The sequence below is a fragment of the Triticum urartu genome, chromosome 6A (assembly GCF_056163025.1).
Source record: "Triticum urartu cultivar PI428250 chromosome 6A, HENAU_Tu73, whole genome shotgun sequence".
In the NCBI taxonomy this organism is placed as follows: Eukaryota; Viridiplantae; Streptophyta; class Magnoliopsida; order Poales; family Poaceae; genus Triticum; species Triticum urartu.
The window spans coordinates 5,199,165-5,215,519 of record NC_141878.1 but is presented as its reverse complement, the minus strand read 5'-3'; the positions used below and the strand labels follow the sequence as shown (position 1 = coordinate 5,215,519).

At 43.9% G+C, this 16,355-nt stretch overlaps 1 protein-coding gene across 1 annotated transcript; it reads left to right on the top strand.

Moving 5' to 3' along the window:
• Window positions 1-14,116: 14,116 nt before the first annotated feature.
• LOC147963003 (uncharacterized) lies at window positions 14,117-15,267 on the top strand. Its single transcript, XM_087530819.1, has 2 exons — window positions 14,117-14,736; window positions 14,895-15,267. Exons 1-2 carry the CDS (start codon window positions 14,162-14,164, stop codon window positions 15,094-15,096), a joined length of 777 nt encoding a protein of 258 aa, XP_087386945.1. The 5' UTR covers window positions 14,117-14,161; the 3' UTR covers window positions 15,097-15,267.
• The last annotated feature ends 1,088 nt before the right edge of the window (window positions 15,268-16,355 follow it).

The following is a 16,355-nucleotide window of genomic DNA, read 5'->3' as shown; positions in this document are numbered from 1 at the left end:
GCTGCGTCACGTAGGCTACACAGCCGGCCATGATTTGGTTTGTTAGTGCGTCCAGATTGAAATACATAGGTGGTTAGGAGTCCAGATATGTTCTGGTTTGTCCAGCTATATATATGACATGGAAAAGAGGGCGTTCGGCGCCGTGGTTCGTTGTCAGAAATACATCTCCGCATATCCTTTCTTTGTCTACGATCTGTCCCTCAAAACTAGTTCGTGCTAGCTAGGGTTAGACCCAACAAGCACTCTCCTGTGATGCAGTGATGAAGATGAGACTATCATCGGCAAAGAGCAAATGGCTCATCCAAGGTGCTCGAAAAGACACCCGTATGCCCCTGTCCACATGATCACCTCCATAAAAGTTCAACAGGGACATGAGACCTTCTGCATATAGGAGAAAAAGAAACAGTGACATGGGACATCCCTGTCGCAATCCCCTAGAGGGGGTGAAGTACGGCAGCAGCTCACCATTCACCCTCACCGTGAACCTGACTGAGGAAACACACATCATTACCAAGTTCACAAAATTAGCACTAAAGCCAAGCTTAGTCATGATCGCCTTCAATAATACCATTCAACCCCGTCGTAGGCCTTCATCATATCTAGCTTGACAACACAAGTATAATTCTTCCCCTTTTTCTACCTTCTCATGGCGTGGACACTCTCAAATGCCACCACCACGTTATCAGTAATCAAGCGGGGACAAAAGCACTCTGTTCCTCACCCACAATTGTATCCATCAGCTCTTTAAAATGATTAGAAATCATTTTGGTGGCAATTTTGTAATGGACTGGACAAAAAGATATTGGTCGGTATTGAGTTATCAACTGTGGGTTCCATACCTTTGGTCTGAGTGTGATGGAAGTGTCGTTAAAACCAAAAGGTAGATCACCACCATTCAAAAACCCAAGAATCGCCGGCACTAGGTCTCGTTGAATAAGATCATAGTGTCTTTGGAAAAAACTGCAGTAAACCTGTCAACATCGGGGCTTTGGATGATGACATTTGAAAAAGGGCAGTACGAACCTCACCGGGTTCAAACGGTTTGTCTAGAGAAGAATTCATGTCCTCGGTAACACGTTCCGGGACAAATTGAAGCAGCTCATTCATATCATTAATGCCTTGTGAAGAATATAAATTCTGATAGAACGATTGCGCTTCTTCCTTGTCTTCGACTTCAGTCGCACACCTGGAACCACCTGAACATCGAAGGTTGGTAATACAATTTGGCCGCTTCCGTTGCGCCACTTGTGCATGATAGTAAGCCGTATTCCGGTCACCTTTCCTCAGCTATGGCACTCGAGTACGCTGCCGAATCCAGACCTCCTCTTGCCATAGTGCTTCATGAAGTTTCAGCACCGTGGCTTTTTCCTCATCAAACGGGCCTCTGCCAACGGATTGCCTCCTTAGTTTCTCCATTTTTTGCTGCAGTTTCCATACCGTTTTGGCAAGACATCTGTACTCCTTGGCACCCCACGCCCCAAGTTCAGTTTGGAGCAGCTGCAAGGTGTCTTGGATACCTGCCAGACCTTGCCCAGCATTGTTCCTACGCCACACATCGGTGACAAAATCATCATATTCAGCGCGGGACTGCCATATACATCCTCATACCGAACTGTTTTGGCCCCCTTGAGTAATGCACTTCCTAAGTCTCAACCAAAACAAAAATAGTGGTCAGATTTCACCGCACTTATATGACGAACGCACTCGAAGTTGGAGCTCTGCAGAAAAGCCTCATTCGCAACACCTCTGTCAAGACGGTCTTTCACATTCATACCGCCCGCCTGACCATTATCCCATGTATAGGGCACCCCTGAGAACCCAAGGTCCTGCAGGGCGCAATCATTCAGGACATCCAGAAACGCACGCATCTGCCAGTCTGGTCTCTGAGCTCTGCTAAAGTGTTCCGAGCTATGATGTGTTCCATTGAAGTCCCCTAAGCACAACCATGCTTGGTGTGGGATCACATGTAATCTCCTCAAGCAACTCCAACTATTGTGCATGTCCTCACTTCTCGGTGCTCCGTCGAACCCGTGAATCTCCACTCTTGCAAAGTGGAATCAACTTGCCGGACCACAACATCAATGTGACGGAACTGTAATTCTTGAGCTCAACTGAAACATCTTTTGACCAAAATAGATACCACCACTGAGCCCAACACTATCCACTGCAAAATAGCCACAAACCCAAAAGTTTGCTCTAATATTTCCACTCTCTTAGCCCTAGTCTTTGTTTTCATCACAAAAAGTATGCCAGGCCCTTCTTGATTCACAATTTTATGAAGCTCGCGAACTTCCTCAGGGTTCCCAAGCCCCCGGTAGTTCCAGCTTAGATGTTTCATTACTCCCGGTAGGGCTGACATGCAGCCGTTGCCGAATTTTCGGACGAATCAGGGGTAGGTTTCGTCTTCTTTGGATCTGGTTTGGTGGAATTTTCTGAGCCTTGAACACTACCATATATGTAGGAGCACGACCCGAATTCAGAATCATACCAGTGCTCGGGAGAGCTAGTGGATCAACCTTACGATAAACATTCTTAGTTAGTGTTCTCCCAAGTGTAGCACCATCTGAAACACGTATCTTTTTGGGGTACGCCATGATCTACATTGAGTATGAACGATTAGAGAGGTGTGAGGTGGGTGAATGACAGACCTCACTACAAGATCACTTGGTTGTCTTGACGTTTGGGCAGGATGGTGATGGGCTCAGAACAGGCCCATCAAAAGATGAACAAGAGTCACATAGAGATGTGATAGGCAAATTGGTGTACCAATTGAAATCCACGCCATTAGTGATCATCTCGATCTATGGTGTTGAATTGAAATATGGGTCTTGAACAACTCACAATCAATTATGAGAGATATTGATTTGAGTGAGAGCGCACTTTAGAATCGAATTGTTTAATAACTAGTGCAATTAATTATGAACAAAGTCTAAGTGAACTTGTGTTTACCATTGTATATCTAATGGCCCGTAAGGCCACGTTCAGCTTAGCCCCGATGTTTTTTTTGAACCTTGTGCTTAGCCCCGATGTTAGGGAAAAATAAGTTAGGAAGCAATTATGCTGACTGAGTCCGTACCCTACAGCTTGTCCTCGGGAGTGCTAAGAAAGAGTATGTGCTAAACACACATTTTCCAAAAGGAACCGGTGACAACAGCAATAGAAGATGAGAGAAATGTCTAGGCCACTAATAATGATGTTTGCACTATGGTGCAGTGACTCATGCTAACCTGTACGAGTCCGGACCTTTAAAAACGTTTTGAATTTCAAACCGCCGAAGATATGATTAGGTAAATGGATGCTCTATACAAATTCAATGCAACGTCTGAACTTTATGAGAAAACGAAGGACATGGTTGAGTGCAAGATGGTTGAAGGAAATTTAGTTGGTGGTCACCTTGGCTGGCTATGCTGAAAGGCTTAAAGCCTTGGAATTTCCAATTCCACCAGTAGTCGTGGTGGACATGATAGTTGCTTCACTCCCCCGTCTTACGATGGTTTTAGCATGACTGTCAGCAAGCCGCCATGTACATTCATATATAGGGACAAAAGCAATATTCCACGGGAAATGTTTGATTAAGAAATCCACAACACACTGATGTTTCGGCCCTAAATCATACTTTACATTCTTTTAGGTGCGAATGACAATAGTAGATGATTAAGTTGAGTTTCTTCTGACCTATTTTCGTGCTAGTTAAGTTGCATGGAAAAAAAATCTTGCGGGTAACCATTAACAATCTCCGAAGCATTTACCCACAAAAGAAAAGAAAATCTCCAAAGCATGTGTGGGGACAAAAGGAGTAACAAAACTGTATTTGGAAAGAGATACTGACAAATTCAGATAGTGGTGGAGCTAGACGGAATGTGATGCAGGGCGAAAAGGAATATATGAGCTCCGCCGTTGAATTCAGACACCACCTGGTCACAAATGCACTGTTGTCACGGTGTCACCAAAGACACCATTTTTGTTAAGTGTAATGCTGCTTAGATCAAACTTTCTCAACTTTTTTACCTATAATTTTAGCAAACCAATTTTAAAGCAAGTTGAACCTGAATGCTACTATATAAAGAGGTGCCAGTTAAAGTTGTATTAGGGAACCACCAACGTCTCTGATTCAGCTCCGCCGCCACCGCGCCCAACCAACACACAAAAACTACCACAACCACATACTTACAAAATAGTAGTCACCATCTTTATGAAGTCAAAAGCACACATGCATGGCATCTGTTATCCATGTCGACGCCACACAATGCTGGTTTAATGCACGATGAAAGGTAGCAAACCTGCTTCCAGTACAGTTCAGATTTGATTAGTCATCTTTGTTGCAAAGGAGTATAAGGGTTGAGAAATGGTAGTAAGGAAGCAGAAAGTTTCAAATGATAGTGTGTAATTTTTTTTTCATATTTTCAATGTGAGCTCTCTAAAAAAATTCCTTGTTGGCTTGCATTTCTTGTCCATGCTGTTAGGTCAGGAACCGACGAAGCGCTGACTACCATGAAGGCTATCTTCTCCTTTGGAACTCACAAGCAAGATATAAATTGTGTGACCGCATATTATGTTGTGAATAAAGAGCAAATGCATGATATACAATGTTATAGAAACTGTTTTGGACAATTCTAACTTGTAGAGAGCTCAGTGTGATCTAGCTTTGAAATGAAATGCAAGTATATATGCCAGAAAAATTGATAAACGAAGTAGCAAACTAAAATTATTACAATGAGAAAGTGATATTTGGTCACGAATCCTGTTACAGTACATAGATTTTTTTTCTCTCTCTAGCATCAGGAAAAGAATATTGATGTGAGAAATTTTAATCTACAGTAACGACCAGCAACTCAATTCACACAATCGTACAGTCATTTTCTTGTACACATAGCCAAGCTGTCCAATCAAGCATGTACACTGCGATTGAATGGAATAGAATTATACACCTAAGTGTCATCATTGTGTCTTGCCAGATTTCCTTGTACATCTCATCTCCTGGATATTCTTCTTGGTGTAAATAAAAATCCTCACTATGTTGTAGAATTCTCTGCTCACAAAATAGTGTAAGCTAAAACGTCTTATAGAAGTTTACAGAAGAAGTAGTAATTAATAGGAAGGGGATTTTTGCTTGATGCATATCAAAGCAAGCACCAAGGTAGATGGCTTACTCCCACGGATCATCTCCCACCAGCATCATGTCACCTTAATTATCAGCATACAAAATCTGCCTATCTGTCTGAAGACATTAATTCACCGTCAAATTCTAACATCTTATCTAGCTCAATTTTGACTTATCCACAGATCTACCAAGTGCTACACCTTGCATATGAACCTACAAAACCATGGGAAATATCATATAAGTTAATCCAATGGCATTACTGCTGGAAGTGTGTGAACCTCAAGGAAGGTAGACACACCATGGGCTGCACTAATCATCCGGCACTAGATATTTTGCCGGTAGCAGCGGTCAAAACACCACTATTCTTGTGCAAGCACAAACTGAAGGACTGCACCAATCAGCCGAGACTGGAGAGTTTGTCGATAGCAGTTGAAACGCGGATCCGTGGCGCAATTGAAGAACACATACTGGAGCCTGGAGGCACGAAATCTAGTGGTGCCCATCAATGGAAGCAAGGAATAGAAAGAGAGCTGGAGAGTATGGACTTACGCAATTGTGCAAAAGAACCTGAAATCCAGCAAGACAGCATGTCGAAGAGCGTGTACAAAGTCACCCTCCGACCGTTCGCGTCCCCGGTGTCGACTATGACCTCCATGGCGTGGGGGCCTTGCTGCACCCCTGTCTGCCCCGTGAACCACTATCACGGGGTTCGGCTACCTGCAGGATCCATCCCGTAGTGTTGTCCACGACCTAAATCACAAACATACGGACACGTTGGGTATCAGAGAGAGATTTCAGGTGGGATGCCTCGTTCCTGCTGTAGAGCCACGTCGAGACGCTCGAGCAGTAGCCGCAAAGGAGCAGAACTAGCAGAAACACAGGGGAGGCGAGGTGGACGGGCTGCATCATAGGTAAGTGGCCACTGTCCTCGGCCTTTGTTCATGTAGGAGACATCCACATAGGCCACACCGATGAGCTATGCGGTGCCGGGCCAAATAGCGTACCTACCGGAGCCGCCGCTCCGCGCACCATTACCTCCGGCAGCTTCGGAAGGCCGGGTGGGTCACTTCCTTTCATGGCCGGACATCCAGCTCGGTGGTATCTCGTTGTTCAGCGGAACCGTCCACCACGGCAACCAAGTGCATCCCAAAGTGTCTTCAACCCACACGGCGACCCATCACAGACCAAGCCTCCATCCTTTATTATTAGGTAAAGATAAAGGACGCCTCGCCTGAAATAATTTGCTGATGGGCCAGCCTACTCTTACGCATGGATTTTCTCTTCGTTTCTCTGTTTGGTTTTCTAGTCCGCATGTTTCAAAAAAACTGATTATTGGATTTTTTAGAAACTAAATAGAAAAAACTATTTTCAAAAAGCTCAGTGTATTTCAAAAAATGTTCAGTTTCTATTAAAAAATGTTAACCAAATATTAAAAAGCTTCACTCTATATAAAACAATATTCACCATATATTAAAAAAAATTTATAGCACAATAATTATAAAATTGGTGCAAAAATAAAAAAAAGGAAGAAAACTGGGAGAAAGCCCAAACCTGTAACAAAAAACCTGAAAGAAATAAAGAAACATGAGAAAACCCCAAAACAAGAGAAATTTTTTAAAACAAAAAAAATGGAATGGTGGGAGGAAGCGAAATAAAAAATGGAATGGCAGTGGACTCGAATAACCCAGCAGACCATCCCAAGGACTAGACTAGTTGACGCCCAGGGTCAACTAGGATTGGCACGGTGCGATCGCATAATACAACCCTATCAATTTTCCATTGAGTCGTATGCATCTCTTGCAGTCCTATACATCCATCGGGAAATCCGTATGGGATTGTGCATGCATTTGTGCACGCATCACCAATTTTCAAAAATAAGTAGGAACACCACTAGTCTGAATCTTAGCTTTTGAGATGATTGTCCCATAGTAAATACTAGATGAATTCACTGCATGTTGCGGCAGGATGTCAAGAGAAAATCTTATATCTACAATGGAAGAAAGATAGTTTAGCTACAATGTTTGAAAAATGCATTCCTCCATCTCCATGCATGATATCATAGCAACGAACAAGGGATCTCATCTAAGTCGTCAGGCATCCACCACGGTTGCGTTTGTCACATCGGATGGAAGTAAATTATGGTTTGAATAATGAAAATCCTGTGTATTCTGGAGATGCCTCAACCGACGAAAAAGACGGTCTATTTTTATTCTACTCCCTAGTGCTGCCCAAAGCTATACCAATAAAACGATAATTAACTGCTGTTAGAAAAACAAAAACAAAAACAAAAACGACAACTGCCACACTTTTTCTATTTCATATATTTTTTTCCACACATCACACATTATTTCATCAATCAAAAATTCAATTTGACAGGAATGGAGACGGGGTAGCTAAAGGAGGGGTTGGCATCGCCGCCATGCCTGCAGCCCCTTTGCACTCCTTAAGGCATGCCTCGATTGTTATGTAACACTGATTCGTCACTTTGCAACAGTAGTCATCAAGGCTTTCTTTGTAAACACACAATGATACATTTATCTTCTCCTTATCGATGCCATCAATGACTCGACCTATGGAATAATAACAGATAAACAATTATTGACATTAGTATGATTTTCAATTGAGTAACAAACATGAACCACATCCATGGGACAAAAACGAGAAAAGAAAAGACAGTCGTTATTGACTAGCAAAATACCCCTGAATTCCAACAGAAATAAGAAAATTTTACACATGAATTCATATTGTAACGACTAGCGAGTATCGGGAGTAGACAAATAACTATTGCATGTGTATCCCCTGCTTACATTGTGTAGTAGTAGCAAGGCACACGAGGAGAAGTAGAGCACTGATGCGGGTCGTGTACTTGTCCATCTTGATAATTCGATGCAACAGGGGCACTTGTTTCTTCTAGAGAAAAGAGATTGACAGGAGTGTTCTATAACCAAAACTACAAGTTGATTTCTCCCTCCACCCGTAATCCTGTATATATAGAGGGCCAGAGAGAGATCCTGTGATCGAAAAAAGATCAATCAATAATTTGTATAATAAGCAGGCTATCATTTCTTTCCATATATGGTCTAATTAATTTGGAGAAATTTCCAAAATACGGTGGCAAAAATTAAAAGCTGATTGCCAAGTTTGGATTGGCTGGATTACCATCCTTCTGATTTTAGATGTGTTTCCAAACTCCACTCCCTTTTTACCGCAGCACTCTGCGCCGGTGCGCCGGCCCAAACTTTGGACAGGTCCAACCTTGGCCGTTAGATGCGCCCCCGCATAGCCCGTCGGATCACGCCCTTTGCCAGCGATTGTCACCCTGCCATGTTTTCAGATCTGAAGAAAAGCACCGCTGCAGGTCATGCCCCCTCCCTCCCCGGTCGCCACATCGCGCAGCGCACCGTCGCCCTCCCTCGTTTGCCCTCACCGTCGACAGTTGCCGCCATTTCGCCGCTGGTCACTGCCACTTCGCCGCCGGTCGCCGCCCTCGCCAGTGGTCAGCGCCTCCCATACATTTCTCGTCGGTCGCCACAACCCCCACCCTCCCCCACACGTGTTTTGCTGCGCGCCGGAAGATTACTGGCGTTGGCGACGACGACTAGTGCACTGTATAACCACCGTCCTATCGCTGGTGCTTCCAGCCATGGATTTTCTCGAACCGTCAGATGTGGATGCGGGAAACATATTTGATATATGCTGGGACCGGCTATTGGAGATGCTGCATCCGATGATGGGTTTTGCTGGAACCGGAGCTGCAGCCGAAGACGAAGTCATCGTCGTTTGTTACAACCGTATACGGCAAAAACTGCAACCACGTTCGCGCAGAGCTACAAGCTTTTCACACGGGAGCTGCAAACATCAGCGACATAGGTCGACGAATGTTACAAATGTATATTGAAAAAGCTTCATCCATATTCTCGAAAAGCTGCAACTCGCGAGTGTGGTGACCGCGCACGGGGCTAGCGAGATGTCGTGGATTTGTGCTACATGCTACAATCGGCATTGAAAATTGCTACCACCATCATGTCATATAGCTACAACCGCAATCGCATTTTGCTGCATCGCAAAACAGTGCATTTCTCTTGCTGGAATCGATGCAGCTCCACGGACAGCGGTTGCAGCTCCGTTGGACCGCGGTTCCAGCTCTTGTGGCCATGGTTGCAGCTCCCCGTGCCCAGTTGCAGTGGTCTGATAAAACTACTGTATTTCGCCGGTTGAAACTTTTTCAAACTACGGTTGAAGCTTTCATATGAGTGAATGTGGCTTTTTCAGTACGCGGTGTCCGGTTGAAACTTTATATGTCGCAGGTTGAAGCTTTCGAATAAAATTGTTGTAGGTTTTTTGGTCGTTGGTTGCAGCATCTCTAGTGGACGGGTCCAACGTATGAAACTGTGGGCAGCAACTCGGAGACGACATGTCCATGACGGCTTCCCAACTCCGGCTTGCCGGAGCAGAATGAATCTGCAAGCCGAGGGCAAGTGTTTTGTGGGCGCTGATGTTGGTGATGGGGACCTACATGGGATTGGGGCTAGCCAACAGCGGGATCTGAAGGAGGAAGACGAGGAGCGGCGGGATCTAAAGGAGGAAAACGAGAAGCAGTTGAGAGAGAAGGGGATCGGGAGGAAGAAGACAACGGCTGAGCAAGAGAAAGGGGTCGGGAGGGACTGGGCGAGCTATTGGGCCAGCTGTCGCACGAGGTCCGTGTGCTGATATATTTGCGTGGAGAGGAAAATATGAAACATTCGGTTGCCCTTTATCGTACACGCCGCGCGGGACCGGCGAAAGTTTCAGCCGGTCCGCCAGCCACAAACGTTTCCCTTTTACGGATCGGTGGCAAACTGCAATCTGAAAAATTATCTGTACCGTGAGTTCAAAATTACAGCTGCATGCCTCAACAGAACAGACTGATAGTACCGTGAGTCCAAACTCTACTCTCTTTTTACGGATCAATTTGAAGTCTGACATGAGTAGCTTAATTACGTTCATGATTAGGTTCTCATTCAAGAAGTGGTTCATTTATTTACTAATAATAGCACAATGTGGTGCCCGACCGCAAGCAACCGTGCCGAGGCCTCCAAGCCAGGCCCGTTGACGTCAACGAACGAGGCGTTCGTTCGGCGGATAGACATTCCCATAAACTGCAAGGTGTCTGTCATGACTTTGTAAAATTTTAAGATGCAATGCAACTTCAGTATTTCAAAAGTACTCATAAAGATAGAGTGCGCATAAGTGTGTTCATAAAGGTGAAAGTATACTTGCGTATGTTAGCAACTTTGATTGTACTGTGTTAAAAAAATTAACAAGACCATAGCTGAAACAATTTGCTAATGTGCAGTCTTGTCTCAAAAACAAAATGCTAATGTGCAGTCTAGCGCAGGCGTAGCTATATTCTGTGGCAAATAGTTGAAGCGGCGCACACGGGTGCCTCCACTGGGCCGGCCCATCAGCAGACCACGCGCGCATCACTTAAAAGAGATGTAAAAAGAAGACAGGGCGCAAGCATTGGAGCTCACGGCCTCGGGGCACACCACTAGACCAGCTGGGCCTAACTGAGTTAAGGTAGCGCGAACGTCATAAGAACTCAAAGCCCCATTCACATATGACACAATTTTCGGAAAAAATGAAAACATTTGCAGAACAAATGTGATTCATTTTTTAAATGATGAATATTTTTGAAAATGTGACCATTTTTTGCAAATGATGAACAATGTTTTTGAAACAGAACATTGTTTTTAAAACTGGAACATTTTTTTGAAATTACAAAAAAGACCAGGAAAGGCAAAGATGAAACTCCCAAACAAAATTCGGAACATGAATATTTTTTGAAATCTTTGAACAATTTTTGAAACTGGAAATTTTTTTTAACTCCTGAAAAAACTAAAATATGAAGTTTTGTTCAATTTTTAAACAATTTTCTAAATGAGAACATTTTTTATTTGAACATATTTGAAATTGTGAATAAAAGTTTGAGAATGAGGACATTTTCCAAAATTGTGAACAAAGTTTTGAAAATGAGAACATTTTTGGGAATTCCTGAATACTTTTTGGAATATGAATATTTTTGAAAAATGTGAACAAATTTAGAAAAAGAGAACATGTTTTGAAATTCCGAAAAATATTTTTCATTTTTTTAAAAAATTAAACAGGAAAACGAAAAAACAAAAAGTAACACAAGAAATAAAAGAAACAGGAATAACGAAAAAAAGAAACAAAAAATGGAAAATTAAAAACCGAAAAACCCCAGAAGTAGAAACCAACAAGAAAAAACCCGGTTCAGGATCCTTCCAGAAGGTTCCTAAAACCGGTAGCAATACTGTACAGAAAAAAAATGCATCGCTAGCAATTGGACGGGCCCAATGCATCTTCCAGAGCGTTCCCAAAACCAGAACCTGAAGCTATACTTACGCTTATAGTTGGGCTGGCCCAAATATCTCGATAGGACGCCCTCCCTGTGCGAATGACCGACTGTTTGACGCAGAATGCGTCAAATAGGTTTTTCCCGAAGCGTCGACACCTACCTCCCTCGCATGGGTTTTCCTACCTCCCTCACGCTAGCCTGGCCTGAGGGAGCCCCATATTGGACCAGCCCAACTCGCGGGAGCCCACATCCTTCTTTAGGGTTTGGTCGCCATGTTTGATTAGGCCAACCCGGAGACTTGAATTTTATTCCTTTAAATGTTGGGACAGTTTGAATAAAGCCCGGCGTGAATGTCTCAAAAAAATTGTTTTTTTTTCACTTTTTTGTTTTCAATTTTTGCCTTATTCTTTTAGTTTTTAAATATTTTCAGAAAAATTCCAAAAACGCATTAAATAAATGTTCCTAATATATACCAAAAATGTACAATGTGTATGAAAATGTAGTCATCAAACATAATTTGTTGTTAAAACTTTAATCATCTATTTCAAAAAAATCAAGGTGTATAGAAAAACATTCCTGATGTATACAAATAATATAGAACAGGTATTAAAAAAATTGAACATAAACACATAAATTTATAACAAATGTTGATCCTATATAAAAAATGTTAATCATATATTTTCAAAAATGTTAAGCTTTATTAAAAATGTTCCTGATATATACCAGAAATGTACATTGTGTATTAAAAAAGTAGTCATCTAACATAATTTTTTAAATGCCATGGAGGACGGGCTTGGGACCGAAGCGGTCAAACGAGATATGGTTCAACGCTTGAATAATGCCCTCCCTTTGTGACATATCAGCACATTTGGGCCATAGTGGTGTTTGGGAAATGCAGAACTGGGCCTCACCTCTCTGTGTCATCACCGGCTCATCCCCACCCGGCAGGCGGATGTGATTTTCAACGTCTGTATCTGCCATGTGTGTCACACCGGTATCATGATTCGCAGTCATGGCTATAGCCGCTGCAGTTATCAATGATGGGAGTCCCGACAAGAATGTCACAAGGTCTACCGGCTACACCAGACGTCAGTGATGCCCCTTCCACCGACGGACGTGGACCCCTCACCAAGATGCCACTAACGTCCAATCGTCGACCTTGATTTATGGAGTAATGAAACTAGATGACAGGAGTTTAGAGATAAAGCAATGGAGGCTCAGCAGGCAGTAGGACGAATTTTGTGATGCGAATACCAACGCATGAGCTCCTCCTTCGATTTCTTCCGTTGAGACACATTGGACCACAGATCACCTTGATCTTCACGACTGACACTGGAAAGGACCACATTTGCCTACTAGACAGCCACCTCCTCCACATTAGGCAAATCGGCGTCATCACACGATCCACTAAGATCCAAGCACCAAGACGAACTATACAATCTATGATCACCATCTCATCACCAACCTGGATCCTCTCCCCCTCCCGTAGATGTCATCCTTCCTCAATGGTCTAATCGGAGTCTCGGTGGAGAGTGACGCTAGACAGCCGATCAAACTTGAGAAGCCATGGGCGCCAGTCCATCCATCCATGTAGGAACGCGCTGGACAAAGACATCGACCACCGCAGTGGAGGAGGGAGCTCTGGCGATCTCACTATCGCCTCAGAGCCTCGACACGTTCAAGAATATTCATAAGAAAGTCTTTATGTGCTGGGTATCTCCTTATGTGGCTTCACGCAACGATAAAAAAGTATTGCTTTACTAGTTGACACGGTGCACAGAAGAAGTGTAAACCAAAACCTATAACTGTTGTGCACCAACTATTTGGGAAACAAACCAGAGGATATTCAGACAAATGACACGGTTTCTTCCATGCCGACAAGGGAGCAAGCTGAATTAGGCATCTCCCTCCACGGAGCGGAAACGGTACATGGGTCCCAATGACGTGTCATGTGCCTTGTGCCGAGAAAAGACAAGGAGTAACGAGGACAATGGAACGGAGTAAAGTGAAGTTGAAAAGGATGGGGAGATCAGAGGTGGGACCATGGTTGGCGGAAAGCGCATATAGGTGCTCGTGTCCAAATAATGAATCAGAGGAGGGGAGTGCAGAAGGGTCTACGTCGCGACATTGGTGACCGTTGCATGGTAAGGTTGAGTTTTTTTTTCTATGGAGTCCATATGCATAGTTTCAAAATCAAAACCAAAGAATCTTTGCGCGCCAATTTTTGGGGAAAGGATGCAAAGGATACGGAGCTGGGCGATGACACATCATATGGTTTCTTTGGTACCAAATTAAGGATCAATAAAGGCTTGGGAGAGGATTTGAAGGACACCGAGCTAGGCGAGGATATCATCAAATGGTTTGTTTGGTACCAAATTAATCGATACCAATAAAAAAAAGGTGAACCACGCCATATATTTAGCAGGATACAAAGCATATGATGTAAAACGAATATACATTAATATGCATTTTAGGATGTAAAACGAATTACAAACGAAATAGGATGTGAAACCAAGCAAGGAAGAAGAGCAACTACGTTCGAACCTAATCCATTTTTGGCACCTCATTAAACATTGACCAGAGCAGCAGCTACAAATACCCATCCATTCCCCATCGACTCTTCATCCCTGTCTTGCTCCGGTCGGTCATCCATCCAATCTCACCAAGCTAGCTAGCTTTCTCCGGCCGCCGGCGGTGAGAGCATGGAGGGGTCGGCCACTATGACTGTGCGGGAGGTGCTGTACATGTACAGTGTGGCACGGCAGGCGTACGAGCGGTTCATGTCCGTGTGCGGCAACCCGGAGCAGGCCCAGAACGCGGTGGCGCTGCTGGTGTGGCTTGACCAGGGCACCATCTCGGCCATCCACCACGTCCCAGGCATTGATGCCGGCGCCGTGGCCATCGTCGCGGAGGAGGCCAACGCCATCCTCGAGTGCCTGCGCTGCCCGATGCCTGTGCTTCCGCCCATCCCGCTCATCTCCACGCTCTGCATCCATGGTGGTGTCTACATCGAGCCAGGCTTCTTCTCCTTCCACCAGGACCTTGTCGTCCGCGGCGTCGCCCACTTCCTCGAAGGCGCCGGTAAGTTAGTCTTCGACGACCGCTTGAATGTCTTGCTCAGGAGGTCTGAGACTGGCCTGGTTGGGAACCCGCCGGAGCTCATGGCGCCCTACAGCCCCCTTCCAATGGCGGTACCGGAGGACTGCCGCTCCATGTTTGTCACCTTTTCCAAGACCAAGCCTCTCCATCGTGAAGAGGTCTTTGACTACTTCAGGGAGTAAGTTGATTACCGAGATATACTACTAGATCTGCTCACTAAGTTTATACTTATACTTGAATGTACTAAGATCTGCATGCATGCATGCATGATTGGGATTGGATCTTCATATAATAGATGTCTGATGATTGGCAATTTGTCATGGATGATGGATGCAGGAAATGGGGTGATTGTGTGGTGAGGGTGCTCATGGAGAAGACGACAGGAGGAAACATGCCCACGTATGGCCGAATCATCTTCAAGACAGAGGCGATCGTGAACCTGGTGCTCAACGGTGAGAGGCTCGTCAAGATCTCCATCGACCACCGTGAGATTTGGCTGCGCAAATACATTCCCAGAGTAACAAACGTAGACGCCTGAGCCTAATCCATCCAGGAATCCATCATCGTCTTGTCCATGCATGATGCTCGTCCTTCTTGTTAGCCAAATCTACCGGATTTGTCATGTATCATTTCAAAAAAGATGTGTAACCCAATATTATATTGCGGCCAAATTAAGAGAAAATAAAAAACTGTTCGAGAAGAAGTTTGTTGCTCCTCGATTTGCTAGTAAATAAACAATACTGTGATAATGTCATTTCATACTTCCGTATCCTTCCCTTCCTTCTGCCAAAACCTTGGCGCACAAAAGTTCTTGGTTTCGATCTTCATTTTCCCAAACCTTGGCGCGCAAAAGTTCTTGGTTTTGATTTTAAAATTGTGCATATCAGACAGAACAAAAGGGCGCGCAAAGGTTTTTGGTTTAGTTTGAAACTGCTCAAACATTAGACAATGGCCACCCATGTCGCGACATAGCCACCCCTCTCCCCACTATGTTATTTGGATATTTATCACCTTCGGGCACATTTCCCAAACCGTGGTAACATCACCGATTATTTTCCATGTCCATTTCAATTTTATTTGTAATCCTCCCTACAATCCTTATATTTCTTGTCTTTTCTTGGTGATATGCCTAATTAAGCTTCATGCTCCCATGCCGGCATGGAAGAAACTATGTGTCAGTGCCTCTGTATCCTTCGGTTTCTTTCCCAAGTTGTTGGTCCATGAAAATTCTAGGTTTTGATTTCACATTGAATGTTAACAAGCACCCTTGATTTTCACATCTTGCATACACTACTTCAAATAGTATTCAAAGTTTTTTTTCCGTAACTTTTTACTGTCGGGTTAAGGCATACCCCACATGCATTGCACGTTTTCAACACATATGCTTTTCCTTACCGAAATGTTAAAAATCTTATGTAAGATTTTTAAGGAGTCCCAGCGAACACCCTTAGGCACATTATACTAGCACACGAATCCCAAAGCGTTCGCTCCAAAAGCACCCTTTGAGCGGACTACGAGATGGCAGCAGTGATTGGTTCGCTCAGGATGGCAACCTGGGGAAACACATTAGGGGATAAAAATTTCTGTTTTAGAGCATGTCAATTCTCATCTTTTAATGTTCATATAACATGGCAATTCTCTTCATCCAGCATGGTAATTCTCATCTTTTAATTTTGATATAACATGGCAATTCTCTTCATCCAGCATGGCAAGTCCCGAGCATGACAATTTTCACAATTTTGTTTTTTAGTCTGGCAATTATGCATGTTGCAAACATGGCAATCCCCCAAAAATGTA